This window comes from Lagopus muta, chromosome 5, assembly GCF_023343835.1.
Source record: "Lagopus muta isolate bLagMut1 chromosome 5, bLagMut1 primary, whole genome shotgun sequence".
In the NCBI taxonomy this organism is placed as follows: Eukaryota; Metazoa; Chordata; class Aves; order Galliformes; family Phasianidae; genus Lagopus; species Lagopus muta.
Window position 1 is genome coordinate 13,678,305 of NC_064437.1, and position 16,463 is coordinate 13,694,767.

The 16,463-nt window shown below is 43.0% G+C and overlaps 1 protein-coding gene across 2 annotated transcripts in view; it reads right to left on the reverse strand.

Annotated features, from left to right (window-relative positions):
* Positions 1-2,042: 2,042 nt before the first annotated feature.
* Positions 2,043-16,463, reverse strand: part of DDAH1 (dimethylarginine dimethylaminohydrolase 1) — a 51,690-nt gene continuing 37,269 nt past the window's right edge. For both annotated transcript variants that reach the window (XM_048945954.1, XM_048945955.1), the window contains exons 5-6: positions 6,816-6,959; positions 2,043-6,398 (exon numbers count right to left, since the gene is read on the reverse strand). In XM_048945954.1, coding sequence (XP_048801911.1) covers positions 6,282-6,398; positions 6,816-6,959 — 261 coding nt within the window. In that variant the 3' untranslated portion in view covers positions 2,043-6,281. The remainder of the gene's footprint in view (positions 6,399-6,815; positions 6,960-16,463) is intronic.

Sequence of the window (16,463 nt, forward strand, 5' to 3'; positions counted from 1 at the left end):
TGGGGCAAGCTGAAAAGAATTAACTGTGGGTAGAGAACTCAATAATAGAATAGATTTTAGCAGATTTGCTGCCAATAAAACTGGAATTAAGAGCCCAGCAGCCGGAAGAAGACTGCTTTCAGTATGATACTCATTTCAGGAGGTTAGCATCAGTTCAATACTGATCAGTGAGCCTCAATGAGGAGAGAGCTAGAGAACTCTTTTTTGAAGGGAGGTGGGAAGATTTCAGACACTGCACTGGTTTATATAATTATGTACGTACGCACATTTAGAAGAAATTTCTGAGTCAGAGAAGTTTCAGAAACTGCTTACAACAAAGCTCTGTTCAAATCGCTCACATGTGGGCTCCTGCAAGCACTGTCACACTATTGGTTTGTGAGAAGAGGCCGCTGGGCTTTGCAGCGCTATGGCTGGCTGCTGATTCCCCCCTCTTCTGCCCACAGCGATCAGCCTTTTCCCTTAGGCAGCCTCACTGCACAGCAAGGCCTCTCCCTGGTAGCGTCATGTTCCACAGCAGTGCTGCCCTAAGGAGGAGGAAGAAAGCTCCAGGCAAAGACTTTGGTTCAGTCAAAGACACAGATCAGGGGCCTTGACCAAACTGAATGGATTTCTGGAGCTAACAACTGCAGCTTTCAAATGACAAACCCACAGCAATGAGCCTACGCCTCGTGGATTTGGGGGTGAGGTGAGGTAGCTGATAATATGAGGATATCTGGAGTTTAGGATGCAGGAGTCTGTGACTGATGCTTTTTTTGGCAGGCTGTTCCTGAAACATTCACAAACTCAGGGCAGGAAGGCTTGATTTGCTGACGTGATATTCTACAGCTAAACTTCTCAAAGGGCACATCTTTTTAAATGACTGTCATGTTTTGCTTTTCAAGGTTTAAATCTTCTATGAGGTGCTTGTTGATGTGGCAAATGGGAGTTGTATAGCTTTTGTACTATTTTAAATTATTGACATTCAGAAACAAATCCAAATAAACTGGTACCAACTCTCTCCTGTATACAGATACACAAAGATTCGTCTGAATGACGTAGTTTACTATGTGAAGTAATTGCACCAAGCAGAATGTATCCAGAGGTAGCACTGATTTATAAGTAGTAATATAAACCTATAATGCAATATAAACCAGTTAACTTGTGTAGTTAAATTAGCATGAAGGCTGTATTTAGATTAGACTAGCTCTAGCTACGTCTTTACTTGTTCTTCAATCTCCAGCAAGAATATTCAGTTCTGCTCTGTTTAAAGTCATATTCCTAGACAAACTATACTACTGCAATTCTTTTGCTCCAATACTATTATTTTATGCTGGATTTCTTAAAAGAGCAGAATCAACACTGAGGCCTCGAATAATTAAAGCTCGGTTGCCACCAGGTGGCACTGAAGGCCTACGAGCATTTAATGCCCACGGCCTCCAAGCCCAGAATCATGCATTACCTCCTGGGACCATTACTCCGGATATCACAACCTAATGTCATTAGAGCACAAGAATCCAGGCAGAGATGAGCTCCACCTGCATCGTTTGTAGCACACGAGAAGAAATATTTGGATACAAAACGTGCAGCCATCAGCCATATTACTGGTACACAATATTTCAAATACTGTCGACTTTCTTGACATCTTGTGGGGGAGAAAGACACAAGTGCTACATTAAGAATGAAAACACCATGGTCATGCCACTCAACTTTTGTCATTTTAACTGTTGTAACTTGCAGTAAATACATGCATGACAGAAAAACAAATGGCACTACAGTAATATCTATTTAGTTATCTTAACAGTAATAAAATTCATTACAACCACTATATCTAGAACACTTGGCCAATACCCCTACCTACATTATTCTTAAATGTAAGTCTAAAATAACTTTTTTTAAAAAAGAGCCAAATTTTCTTCTAACATGCTGAAAGGTTTTAACACTCCTGTATACTACTGGCTTTTTCCTAGCATATAGCAAGCTTTCTAATAAAAAGATGACATGACACAGTATTAAATAAAATGCAGGTGCTTGCAGTTTCAGAATAAGAGGCAAAAACTACACAGTTCACAGTACAATTGACACTTTATTCCATTGTGATGGGGATATATAGTATTGAAACTGCAAGAGTCAAAAAGGGAAAAAAAAGTGCAAATCTCTATTAGAACAGATTATGGAATGTGTTGATGTTTTTGGCACAGAAAGTGGGAAACTATGTACTGCAACAAGGTTTTAAGTTTAATGAAACGTAACACTTCTGTTTAGTAGTCGTATTTGTGCACTGCAGAACAATACAACATAAAACAGTGACTAACAATTCACATGCAGCTCTATACAAGTTACATCATACATCCAGTTAAACCTTTTCTGAAAATACATGAGGTCCAATTATACTTTGTTCACAATCACTTAACAAATACCATTCTTTAAGCAGTCTTATCTTTTCAGTTTCCTTATTGATAAAAACAAAAATAGCGTCTTAAATAGTAAATTATTTTCTCCAAATAGTTCCACATGAAAGCTGGTATCTTCCGTTGAAGTAATTTGGCTCTGCTTGATTAATATAATGTTCAAGAAGCTGAGTGACATCAAAAGCTGATTTTTCCCATATTTTATCTCCAATTTACTGTGAGCAAACAGAAAATCAGGTTCGTTGTTCTGCATTACACTGAATGTTTATTTTTGAAACTCAGCTTGGTGGTACTTATCACCTCTGTACCTATGACCTCTGGAATTCACCCAAAAATCAGTGAACAGCTTCATACAGTGGCAGCTATTTAAGACCAGAAAGGAGTGTATTAGCATGGAAACAACAAAAATGCCAAAATGGAAGCATTTGAGATTATCATCTAAGTACAGTACACATTCACATTTTCATTGCAGAGAGAGATACTGTATTCACATTTTGTTGAAGAGAGAAACCCACATATCACAGCTCTTCCTGCACTAGCAGTAAAGATAATATCTTTTAAAGACCTTTAATGCATATTCTAGCTCTTTCATTTGATCTAAGCTAAACTGCTTGCTCAAAATGAAAAAACCTCTGACGAGTAAATTCAAACCCCACTGCTGAGCTATTAACCACAAGATCTTCTTCACTGACCGGCTATGTCATGCAGCCTGACAGTTGTTATCAAATGTTTTCTGTGGGCAGTTCAGTGTCTCATCTCCTTTTTGTTTGGTTTGGGATTTCATTTTATTATTTCTATCAGTCAAGGATGATGATTTACATCTGACATCTGAGAAATGTCCTAGTGACAGGATGCATAGGGTACCCATTAAATACGTACGTGTTACAGCAGGAACGTCCTTGCAAAGAAATTATTTGTTTGGACAACAGAAAAAGTAACAAACAGCAAGAAGCACTTGGCATGATTTTAGTTCTTAGTACCATACTGCAAATGCACAAACTGAAGTGCTTCAAGTGTTTTTGCTTTATTATAATGACATAATAAAGAACAATGCTAAAAGCAGAGCAGTAAGGGCAATTCCACTAACCAGCTTAGGTAACTTTTGGCATCAGACTAAGATTTAATTTTGAACTTTGTTATGAGCCTGTAAGACAGAGACAAAGCACGTGTGATTTAAAGCAACCAAATCCTGCCCCTAAAGTCAGAAAATTTATATACAATTTGAAATCATCACCATAGGGAATTCAGATCCCTCAGCCATTCCCCTGCTCTTTCCACATACCAAAATGCAGCCTTGAAGGCAGGGAAATCTAACTAGCAACAGGTGAAAGACCAGCCTCACCTCTCCATGCCATGGGGAAACCAAGGAAAGCCACTATCACCCATACAGTTGCTTTCAGAGACATAAGCTATGAGCAGTGTCTACCATATTCTGTCCTAAGAAATGTCCTCCTTGTCAATCCCTACGTATACTGACACTCATCTTTCCAGCTCAAAGTAAGAGCAGACCCCTTAGTTTCTTCTCCCACCTGGCATCGACACAAGAAGGGAAGGAATTTAGGACAGTCTGTTGTGGAGTGAACAACAAGGAGGCAGAAAAAAACAACTGAAGTAGGAGAACTAAGGCAGCAGGAGGAAAATTTTCTTTGAGGCTGAAAGAAAAAAGCATTCATTATGCCACAAAACTAGAAACTATAGTCTGAGGAAGAGAGCTTGAGGCATAAATGGAATGGATACCCCACAGCCCAGTGGTGGCACAGGACAGCTCCCACTCCTGGATGAGATGATGGAGGAATCAAGGCAAAGGGATGGGAATGAGGTGTAACCAGGCTCAGGAGTACAGACAGGGCAGGAGGGAGGGGGCATATGGGCTTCATATGACAGCTCCCACAGATACAGATGTTTTAAGGTAAAGCTTGCCTTTAGACAGTCACAGTTAAATACTGCAGGGTTACTTTTTTGGCACAGAATCTCTGCTGAGTATCAAGTCATTTTAAAATGCAAGATGCTTTATCAGATACTTAAAAGAGCACTGAAGGAAAGAGGGAAAGATTTCCCACTGCAATGTTTACATCCTTAGAGCATGATCATGTGGGTCAGGCTGAAATCATGGTGCATGGGAATGGAGGAGACAAAGGGGAAACCTCGGGAGAATCCTTTGGGACAGCACACAGCCATAAAACCATTTTATTTGCTCGTCCTTGTCCTCTCTCTCATGACGCTTCTTGTCACCGCAGCATGCAGACAGTGCGACACATATCCTGGTGGCTGACAGGATGTTTGCTCCACATTACTGCTAGGTGAGGTGAGAGTCGCACTGTGGAGTACCTACGGATGTACGTACTTGTGTTTCCTCCCTTATGACAGCGTGGAAAAACACGCAGGTTTCCAAAGAATACTGAAGTATGTGCTTGGTTAGTGCTATTTGCTGTGCTACAGACTGACTCCCCCCACTCACTTCCGACCGTACCTTAGCGCCATGTCACAAGTGGTTCAGGAAAGGTGGAGGAGGTGCCTAGGAAGTTGAAAACATGTTCTGACTGTTTGTAAGTGTCCGGAGAGTTCCCGCTGCTGTCTCTATTTGGGAATTTCTCCATCCGTAGTTTACAAATGATTTAACAAGAAGCATGTGAATACAATGGGGTATGCTCCGCTTTACTGTGGCAAAAAAAGTATGACTCAGTGGGTAAACATGTTGTGGAATTTGCTACAAAAAATGTATTTGTTTTAACTGAATACCACACTAAATATTCATGCAATTAAAAGTTAAGATGGTCATTGTTCCAAGGAAAACTACCCCAAGGGCAAATTACACATGCCAATCTTTCAGGAAACAATAGCTTCCCTTATTCATGAGCATAATCCAGGAATAACTGTCCTTCAACTCATTCTATCAGCCTTTCCTTTTGAATTTTGCTAGTATGTGGCCTTCAAAAGAGGAGAAAACAACAGGAAGGAGGAACAAATTTAAAAAAAAAAAAAAAAAGAGCAAATGAATAATAATTTTAAAAGCCCAAAATTTTTTTATTACTTTTTATAGCTTCAACTTTACTGAAAGCATCTGAGATCTTCATTTTTGTGATCCAAATGTTCCCCAGGACCTGGCCTTTAAAGAAAACTCTTATTCTGCTGTCACCAAAGTGTAAGACAGAGCATTAGCAGCAAAATGCCACCTGAACTTGCAGGTGATGTCCTGTGTGGCTGCACTGTGAATTCTTTTTATGTCATCCAAGTTTCCCAGGCAGGTACTGCCTTCAAATGCTCCTGTCAGAGGAGGCTTTTCCCAAAGCTGCTACCTTGCATCTGAAACTAACAATGCCCAGCAGCAGCGCTGTGATATGGCTGAGACCGAGTGTAGACTACTGCCCACTGTTTCAGCTTCCCTACCACAGGAAATACCAAGTTCATGAGTCCCCTGAACTTTTTTCCGCCCCCACTGACACTTTGCATCATTGAAAGTGAGAAGAAACAGAGGTGAAAGACTAAAGGAATAAAGAGAGTAGATCAAGGAAGAGAAAGAAAAAACACAGGAGAAGGGAGCAGTGCAAAGACAACAGAGGTGCTTGAAGTGTTGAGAATTAGTTGGTCTTCTTAAAAATTTCACACAGGTAAGTTAGATTGCTAAAGCTTGGGGTTAGCCATTGTAATTTTCTTCTGCCAGCCCACAGGACTAACACACTTCAGAGTTATGTTCCCTCAATGAGAGCATACATCCACCTTAAATACCATCTGCAAGGACATCATAAAAATACACAAAGCAAAAAATTTGTAAACAAGGGTTAGTAGCACAGTGGTACAGTAGATTGTCAATAAAAACAATAAAAGTGTGGATACAGATTCGTCTACCTTGTGTGTAACATTATTGCCAGTTACAAGGGAGGGACTTCTGTAAACTCATAATTCTGAAGTTTTGTTAATAAGCACAGAGCAACAGGTCAGAGCCCCATCTACTTTCTCCAGTTCTGTGTTGGCTATTGGGATCAGCATGTGGTCCTTCAGTTTTTCAAAAACCTGTTTAGGAAAGGAAACGGCACAGAAATAATTACTTTTTACACCTCCTTATTTTCCCTTTTCCCTGAGTATTCGGAGTAGTCATGGATTGATCAGTGGGTGCCATGCTTCTCACTGTAATTCAAGCTAACATTTACAGTTTATGTGGCCATTTGGCTGCGGCTCTCAGAGGGTTGCAAACATTAGTACCATTACTGCTTCCAGTTGGGCAGAAGCAGCACAAGGGGCACAGGAGACAAACAAAATCAGTGGAGACACACACAGAGCCCAGACCTCCCACCTTTTGAGAGCTCTCGCCATCTGATATTTCCCATGGCAGGATGTCACTCTGTAAAGCACTGAATTTCAGTTCCCAGCCCCTTCCCGGTGATGCTGGGACGCTGGCAGTCTCCCAGCTGCTCCCAGCACATCCCTCACCTTTGCACTCTCTGGGTACTCCTCAGGGGCTCTGTGCAGCAGGACGTGCCCTTTGCTGGGAATGTTTAAGTAGATGCAGTTTGCGGCGGCATCGTCGGGCACCGTCAGCTTGTCGTAGCGGTGGTCGCTCATCTGTTGCATGGTCTGTCGGGAGACACAAAGCACAACTACTGACCAAACACTGTAGTGGGCCCAAATAAATGCAAGAATAGAGCCTTCAAAAAACACTCTAAGTACAACTGCCAAGCCAGCCAAGAGACATTTTGCTATGCAGCAAGGAGATCTGCTTTTATCTCTGCCTTCAAGGAAGAATCCACTAACCCTACCCAAGAACAGCAGTAGAAAACCTGTCAAATGGTTCCTGCAAGTGGCAGGATTAAGCAGGCTGCCCAACGGACAGTCAGCGGGGTCTTTTCCTTAAGTAGCGCACATTGAGTATGCAAACCTCCTGCTCACATTGATGAAAACTAGAGGTGCTCAGCCACCTTTGAAAAAAGCAGCCATCATTCAACACTCATCAAACGAGTATGAATTAGCACAAACAGGACAAGAATGGCTCCCAACTTGGATATCAGCCCAATCTTAACTCTTTTCAAGGACCTCGTTTTTGCTTTCCAAGCAGTTACTCTTTCACCAAGCACCTGTGCTGGGGAGCGAGATGACATGTCTGAGTTAATCCTCGTTCCCAAGGGGACAACACAATAACCTTGTCAGAACAGCAGAGCTGGTGGTTTTCAGAAGGTTGGTTTATAAATATAAGGCTCATACACAAATTTGGACCCTGGCTGGAATTTCAGAGACAGAGACTGTCAGCACATGAGAAGCCTGAGATCCCAAGTTTTGGATTAGGCTCAACTTTTTAGTAAAGATGGAAAAAGCCTGGGGACAAGAAGCCTGACTCTCCATTGTATCATTCCAGCTTTACACCAGCTTCTCTGACAGAGACCTAGAATAAAGCAGAAGTGAACAAAGCCCAAAGCTTTGGCTCTGCCCAAAGCCTAAGCAAACTCAAGTGCTTCAGTTTCCCTCCTAGCTCTCCTTCGTTCCCACACACATTGCAAAGATCTGAACAGAAATAAAAGCCTTTTTTTTTTTTTCCAACTTAGAAGTACTCACATTAACATTATGTTAAAAATAAATCACTATTCTGTTAACAAAATTCTTCAAGGGAATTTACCCTTCTCAGCAAAACCCCACAGATCTACACCACATAGCAGACTTTGATCTGTGGCACAGTTAAATTTATCTTCAAGTTATCAGTAGGGTCATTTGTACTACTACTTACTCATTCATAAGAAATACCATGTGGAACCTCATTATAATAACTACATCTAAAACATATTGTGAAGTACCAAAGCAGTACATACACACATACTGCTACAGTAATTCCTTTCTAGGTCTGGATGCATTTTTCATGTCGCAGTCTGAGTCATCCACATCCCATGCAGAACGTGAAACTGGTAATGAAGGATGCCATGCATTCTTGAGGAAGCGTTATCACTTCTTGTTCTTTCTTCAATTGTGAAACTCTCCTCAGTTCCCAAGGTCACAACTACCTCCATAAAAGGTTGCTGTGCTTTGCTGAGAAGCAATCCTTGCATCTTTACTTCACCGGATGTGTTTTTATTACTGTATTCCATGTGTTTGACTTCCCTGTTTATGCATTTGCTTCCGTTACATTGCCGTGATGCATTTGTTCAAGCTCTCCTCGATGTTGCAGGCATACAGCAGCAGGTGACATGCCAGCAGAGCTGCTGTTGCTCTCCCTGGTAACAGCCTGCAGACTTGTCCTCTGCCCGCAGCCTCCTTCTCCTTCCTAACATAATCTGTTTAAGTCTGGATTAAGGGTTGTTGTTATTAAACCTGCACTGAAATATATGCAGCAGCAGAAGAAAAGCTACCGCCTGGATTTCACTCAACTCCCAGAAAGTTGTGCTTTCTCCAGACCTCGGTGGTGAAAAAAAAATTCTGTGCTGCAGGTTTTCTACAGAAAACAGCTCATTCATCAGAAATGTACTGACTCACTGGGTAACATTTCCATAATAAATTACAAATGAATTCTCAAATGGAAGGGTATGGACACATCTCCCATTCACTTCCTTCCATAAAATGCTTCAGTTAGGAACACTCACAGCAAATTGAAGCGAAGACCAAATGCAAGGCCCTAACTGTGCTGCAGGAAACACAAACCAGCCTCAGGAAAACTGAGCAGATGATGGCAAGGCATGCTAGAAGGATTGCTTTCAAGACTAAAAAGCTGGAAAGTGGTGGCTGAATTCATTTAGAAAGAAGCAAAGAAAAAACGAGCGAGAAAACAAGACACAGAATCATGGAATCTGAAGTCCACAGCTGCAGCAGCGGGGATGGGATCTGTTCACTACAGTATCACCCTAAGAAAGCAGAACTAGCATTCTGACAACACAAAATTGCTCTCTCTTCCTCACCTTTTAAGATAAGAAGAAAATCATATATGCAAGCTTTCATCTGTTTTAACAATGTCTGCATATTGAAGTAAAATTTCAAAAATCAATCTGTTGAGAGTGCGCAAAGGCAATAAACCCCAGACCTGTGCCACAAAGAGTCTATGAACAAAGCAGAAATGTGCAGAAATGATGCAACCAGGCTATTTTAATGACTCGTGCTCTTGTATATTTCTATGGCAAAAAGTCACTGAGCACATACAGCTGGCCAGACAGGGCTCCAGGGCAGAGAAAGAGATAAAAGCAAGGCTCTTATTTTCTATCAGATATTCCTGCAGAATACACATTTTTGGGAAATGAGCAGTTTACAAAGCCTGTAGCCCTTGCACAGTGCATCAGTGGAAGGCTGGCTTTCTGCCCACATGCATTGTATGACCAGCTATGTTAACAGTCAGGCATTTCCCGCATGCCTAGTTTTCTGGGAATTTTCTTCAGCCCGGAGAGGGTAATTTTCATTGCACATTCTCTCAGCCCTTAGTCATGCTTTCCTTATGTTGAAGTCATTCTCATAGCCTAAAATGCCTTTCCTATAGTTGTTTTTTTTTTAGTGTGTCCTCAGACAACTGAGGTAATGGATAAGCTAAATAATCCTAAATATGAAGCAGCATTATGAATGAAGGAAAAATGTGTATGTGTTCGGGCCCTATTATCTCAGCAGAGCTGAGATGACCACATGCACTTTTAAGGCAAGCCAGGCTCCACCATGCACTCTGCCCCCTCACTGTCATGCGGGGCCTCACTGCCATGCTTGGGTGAGGGATGCAGTGATCCCCCATATCCACACCCCCCAGGCCAAACCCAACGCACAGCATCTGCTATTCTTTGCAATGTAACAGCAAGCCCTGTGCCATAAACCAGAGATGCCTGGTTTTATAGGCATCTCTCACCCCTTCGTAGCTGTCTCTTTTCCAGGTGACAGCCATAGCTTGCTTAGCTTATCTCTTTATCCAATACAAGGTATTTTACAGGCTACAGGTATTAGTTCACCTACTCCTCTTTCCTGAGCCTCTCCATCTCTGCTCTATCTTTCTTTGGACGAAGGGATTGTGCATGCAAAGGGCATGTGGCAGCCAACATACAGACACACCACAACTTTAATTAGTGGCATAATGATGTTTTCTGCCTGGCTCTCAGCTTAGCTGACAATCTCAGTGAGTCTAGCATCTTATTTCTGTGGTAACCATCAGTCAGGGCACATTATTTCATACGTGAAGTTCTCTTCATCATTCTCCCAGCCCATGCTGGTCATCATTTTACATTTACCTACACTGACTTTCATTCACTGCTTTATTGCCCTGTCTCTGCTTCTTCAGTTCCTCAAGTTTGCCTCTTCATGTCTGGAGAAATCATCAATAGCAGAGAAGGAAAACAGCATTGTAGGGATGAAGAGGGGCTGGAGGGCCACGCTGCTGTTATGCCAGCCTGCCCATGCACTGTGGCTCTACAGGGCACACAGCTTTCCAGCACACGGAGACAACAGTGATGGCGAGCAGGCAGAGGGGCAGACCAGAGGGCAGAGCTGGAAGAGCTTGATCTGCTCACATGTCAGAGGAACACATACACCCTGCCAACCGGGAGCTGCACAGGCTGCACTGTGTCCTGGCAGTGACAAAGATGTGCTTAAAGGGACACCTGCCTCACCTTGTTAAGAAACACAAACAACCTAATCCAGCATACTCTATTCTATAAATATACTTTCGAGTCTGGAACTTCCAAAAGACTCAATTCTCCAGCCTGTTTGCAAACTGAACAACGCTGACACTCAATTACACAGAAGAAATTCATTACAACACCCGACCTTAATTAAAAGAACCCACAAAGAGTTGCCTTATAAAGCAGCAGGCCATGCGGTGTGAAGACCTGTGTCCTCTGGGACACCCTACGCCCTTCACTTGTGAAGTAATGGAAAGTCAGAAGGAGCTGAAAGTATGCAACGTCTCACAGGACCTGATCCAGAGTGAGCAACTATGAGCTAAAGGAAAGTGTTCAGAATCTTAAACATTGACTAATTTTCCTATCTATAAGGCTGGGAGCAGCAAATGACGTCTCTGTTTCTGAATTACACTAAGGAGCAGGTTGACAGCTGTTCTCTGGATTTTATTACCTTCTTTGCTGCAGCATTACATAGATGTCCACACTCATCTGCACTTTCTGCTAATCCCCTACCTGAAGTTGTCCTCTTTGGATTATTAATATTAGCAATCATTTCCACAGCAACCCTTTGTGATATCATAAATAGAGGATGATGACTTCATATGGGGAATAAGCAGAGGTACAAATGATGAATTCTTAAGAAATAAGAGACAATAGGTTTGTTCTAACTTTTGCATTACTAGAAAAGAAAGCCCCTGTACAGACAAGTGGTTGCACTTGATGATCTTTAAGATCTTTTCCATCCTGAGCAATTCTATGATTCTATGACAATAGCAAAAGCAGCTTTTCTGAGCCTTTCTGTTCTGCCCAGGGGTAGAGGATGCGTTGTAAGCACATGGGATATATGATGCTTTCCCCTAGTTGCCCATTCCAGAGGCTCTTCTGCAGCTGGGACAGAAATTCCATAGCTTGTATGCAGGCACTGCACCCCTGTTGCAATGCAGGCTAACAGCACTCTGCTTCTTAAAGCTGGCACACTGCAGAGACTAGGGTTAGCCAAGCCACAGTGAGAACAAAAGGCATTTAATCATGGGGATGGGGTAACTCTGCCAACACTCTAGCAACTTTTTGCACCCAAGTCATTAAAAGCCCTGCTGTGATCACAGCTTTGGATACGGACCAAGGGCCCAGTTGCCCAAAAGAGACTTCCTTCTTTATGCTTACAATGTGGTTTTGGTAGGCCTCCCTTGGCCTCTGTCAAAACAGAGGAGTTGTTTTTGTAATAGTGTTCTCTGGGGAATGCATCAGGAGATGAATGAACAGCACTGCTCCCAGCAGGAGATACTGCATCAGGGAACCTCTCAGGTACTCTGGGATCGCTACTGAGCTACTTGTGAGGGGACAGGATGGCCTGGCCATAGACAAGTTCCTAAGCTGAAAGTGGTGCCCATCAGCACCATCCAAGTCCTCGCTCACCAGGGAAAGCAGAGGGACCTGTGCTCTGTGCCATCCAACAGAACTATGTGAGGGACACAAACACAGCCTTTCTAATTCACAGCAGATGCTGGGTCACCATTCTCCATGCAATCCTATAATTTGCCTTTGCTGCTGACCTGACTGGCTGGCTCTCATCTCCTGTCATCTGGGCCAGAATCTGGGTTGTGCCCCATGATGGGCAGCAGGGCACCAAGCCGTGCCGACAGCACTGTGCCCACTGCCCGGCCCCTCCAGCACCACAAGACTGGAGCCTAGAGATGACACTTCTGGAAAGCTCTTGGCCCCATCGACGGTACAGAACCCTCCCCAAGGCATTATCTGCCCAACAGCCTTGGCAAGCATTCAGCTACAGAATTACTGATGGGGTTAACTGCAAGAAAGAAATGTGCCCTGCGTATAGCAGAGGGAAGCTAATGTTTCAGATGTGGAAGCAAGGCAGGCCACGGTACTTTCTGTAGTTAATTTGCCTCTCTCTTTCACCAAGTTTCCTCGAGTGCCGCTTTTCAGCTGCAGCCCAAATAAATATTCTATACTTGCCAGAGCCTGAAGAGGATTTCATGGTAAGAACATCACTTGTGATTTATTGCCTGCTCCTAGCATGTGCTCTATAATCCTAAACTCTGTGCACTCATTTTATAGTTCATTGGCAGTGCTCTCTGTTACACACACTACACTAAGCTCATGATAAACTGCGCTCTGCAATAAGCACCAGATTTCATTTATTCTCTTATTTTTAAGGAATTGTGTGGACATCATTTGCAATGGCAAGAACAATCAAGAAAAACTGCTGCCTTTCAAACAAAAAAACCCTATTTTAAATATAAATGTTAGCCTAGCCTAGCACTACAGCTCACTTGTTGGCCACCAAGACACACTGGAGGACAAAATGCCTTGGGGAGGGTGCTCAAAAGCAGCTCAATTGCTTGTTTTGCTCAACAGGATTTCCAGTGCAGAAGGCAGCCACCAAGAAGAGGCTCCCAACAGCAATCTCCTACAGCAGCCACACTGAGAGCTGCCTCAGGCAGGTGACCCAGAGGGAGCCCAGGGACAGCGGGGCCAAACAGGGCTGGAGGAGAGGTGGACAGGCACTGCTATCACTCCATTCACTGGCCAAAAGCCAGGCAGCAGCTGTTAATTCTCAGTATCAACACTTTATAGAAATTGCAGCTTTATTTCCACAAGGTTGCAAGACATTGATCACTTACTGTAATATTTTTTCATCAGAGGTAAGTGAACAAACACAAAATTCACTTGGGTCAAAAAGCAGGAATTCAACAATTGGACAAAGCTGCGATACGCAGCACTACCCCTGCTAGCATTTCCAAGGGAGATGTATTACTTACATGTTTTCAAACAATTTCTCTGAGAGCTCCAGCTCGCAGCATGTGAGCAGATGTAACTGCACACGTGAACATGCTACTCAGTCTTTGATTCACAGAAATACACTGAAAACTGGCATAACTGATATATTTTTTTAAACAACAGACTGCTAGTTTATCTTGTCAATGAGCACATCCTCTTCAAAATAAATCTGTTTTCCACTGTGCCTTGATTAATGGTGATATCTACTTGACGGCTAGTTATCAGCATCATTTCATCAGTTTATCCAAAAAATATTTTTGGCTACAACAGCTACATTTATGCACTGCAACATGATTAGCCGAGCCGGGCAAAAAGCCTTAATCAGAACGATGAGTTCTCAGATTAGTGCTGGCTCAGGTTCAAATTGCAGCTCTGAGCAACCAGTATTGTACTTGAATTTTGCTCATGTTTATAAACACTCTATACAAGAGTAGGGTTGTCTGGATATCTGCAAACTCCATCAGGCTGCTGCTCACGAGGTGTTTTGAGCCTGAGCCTGAATATCTGGGATTGTGCATATTTCACAGGGAAAGATGCAGGGCACTTTCCACCCCAGACTAAATCAATCTCACGGCATCAGGAACATCAGACCTTTTCAACCAAAGCCATTTGTCATAAATTCCTCAGGGCAGAGCAGAGGCTGGGAATGTACTCCCAGAGCTTCGTGCAGCGATTTCTAATGAGACAGTAACTTCCACAGCACGTTCAAGTGAACAAACAGACTTGCAGCCACTGCAAGCCACGCGGGGATCCATAGGACTGTCCTCCTGTTTCCTCCTGTTTGAGAGGAGGCTCCCTACCTCCGCTCACGCTCACTGCTCATCAGAGCAATCAGGCTGCTATCCTATTCCCTCATAGCTGTCAGGCTGCAAATCTAAGGCAGCCAGGATCACACTTTCCCCTCCTCCATAATTCAAGCAGCATCCTGCAGGGGAGATCCTGAGCAGATTTGAAAAGTTGGTTTTATCTCAGCAGGGCACTAAGATATTTTAAATCCTCAACTGTCACAAGAGAGAGAAGGAAAAACAAACAACAAGTCTCTGCTGAGCTCTGATGGAATAAATGATGCTGTTGGGAAATGTAAAGTCCTAGGATTATGCCCATGAAGGGAATTTATAAAAATTGGTAGGTAAATATGCAAGAAGAAATCGCTGCACAGCAATAAGAATGAGAAAGTTTTCAGGCTTCCATCTTGCAGACAATTACAGACGTATCAAAGTAATAAGCAGTTTGCAGAAGCCAAGGAGGTGTATGCACCACAAATGCAGGATCGGTTCCAAAGCTCTTTAGGATGAAGTGATGTTAATATCAGAGCTACATGTTACACCCATAGTACACATTCTGTGTGGCACAGATTCAGATTGGTAGCCTTGGGCACCAATAGCATTGCTGTTTTTTAAAATAAATTTTGTATAATTAGAGCAAGAGACAAAAGTCAGGTTGAGTAAGGTGCCTTTCAACTGAGGACTGCAGAGAGCTTTCTCACTCCAGCTAAGCAGAGCTACTTCCACTCCTCCTCACGTACAGCTGATTTTGTCCACGCATTAGTGATGACGCTGCATCACTGAGGCTTCTGCAAAACTGAAGAACAATGCATGTACTTATCTTCTTATTTAGTGGCAAAGTAATAAGTGTAATCAGAAGCTGAAAATGTGGGACTTGCTGTCATCACCAATAAGTAAATTTTTGTTAAATCTTTAAAGGCAAGTACTGATTAAAAAAAAAAGCTCCAGTGCTTTCAGACACACTCTGATTTACCTGCATATCAAAACAAAGAGCACAGGATGGCAGGACCCAGTCTGTATCACAGAGACAAACTCCCTCAAGCTTCACATCAGGTAAAGCCATGGCTACACTTTGCTGTTTTGGTGCTTCGGCACAAGCTTCTGCTGCAAAGCATCAGTGCCTGCAGCTGTGCTATCAGGCTGGAGCAGAGATGCTAATCTCTCAGGTTACCTACACATGTAACGAGATTCATGGCCTCAGGCACCTCTGTGCCCACATCTCCAAAACACTCTGTACACATGCAGGGGAAGCCACTGAGCTCAGTACAAACCACAGCAGCAATTTCCTATGAACCATGACAGTGGTAGCGCAGTGCTGACCTGCTGCACAGTGTGTTACTGGCTAGCAAACCTGTCAGCAAAGAGATCCAGATTCACAACCTCACTTCAAACTGAACTGTTCAAAGCCTTGAGAGAAGGGCAAGGCTCAGGTGAACAGCTCTCCCTACTTTCTGCTGGAGCCTCACTGCTATGACATGACATCCTGATGGGATCCGATAGGAAAAAGCAAAATGAAAGGACCTTGACTCTGCAGCCACCTGGTGGAGGGATGGGGAGCTCTGGCCCCCAAGCCCTGTGGCTGCAGTGACAGAATTATTTTACCCTGTGAAAAATGCTCACATGGGCCATTCGTACAACTGGGTCTATTCCCCTCTCCCTCCTCCTGCCATATCTTTTACATCTTCTCTGGCAATTTTAAAAGCCACATGTTCTCACAGCAACACCTGAAGTAATGACAGAACCACAGAGTGGTTTGGCTTGCAAAGGACCATGGGCTTCACTTTCCGCTGGAGCAGGTGACTCTAATGTCCCCTACTGCTCTGATGATATCTTCTTCTTCCCTCCTATCAACAAATTGTCACTTTCAGACAATAGAAGTGTAAATAATAACCCACGTATTCCATTTTATAAACTAATGTATGTAGCTTGAG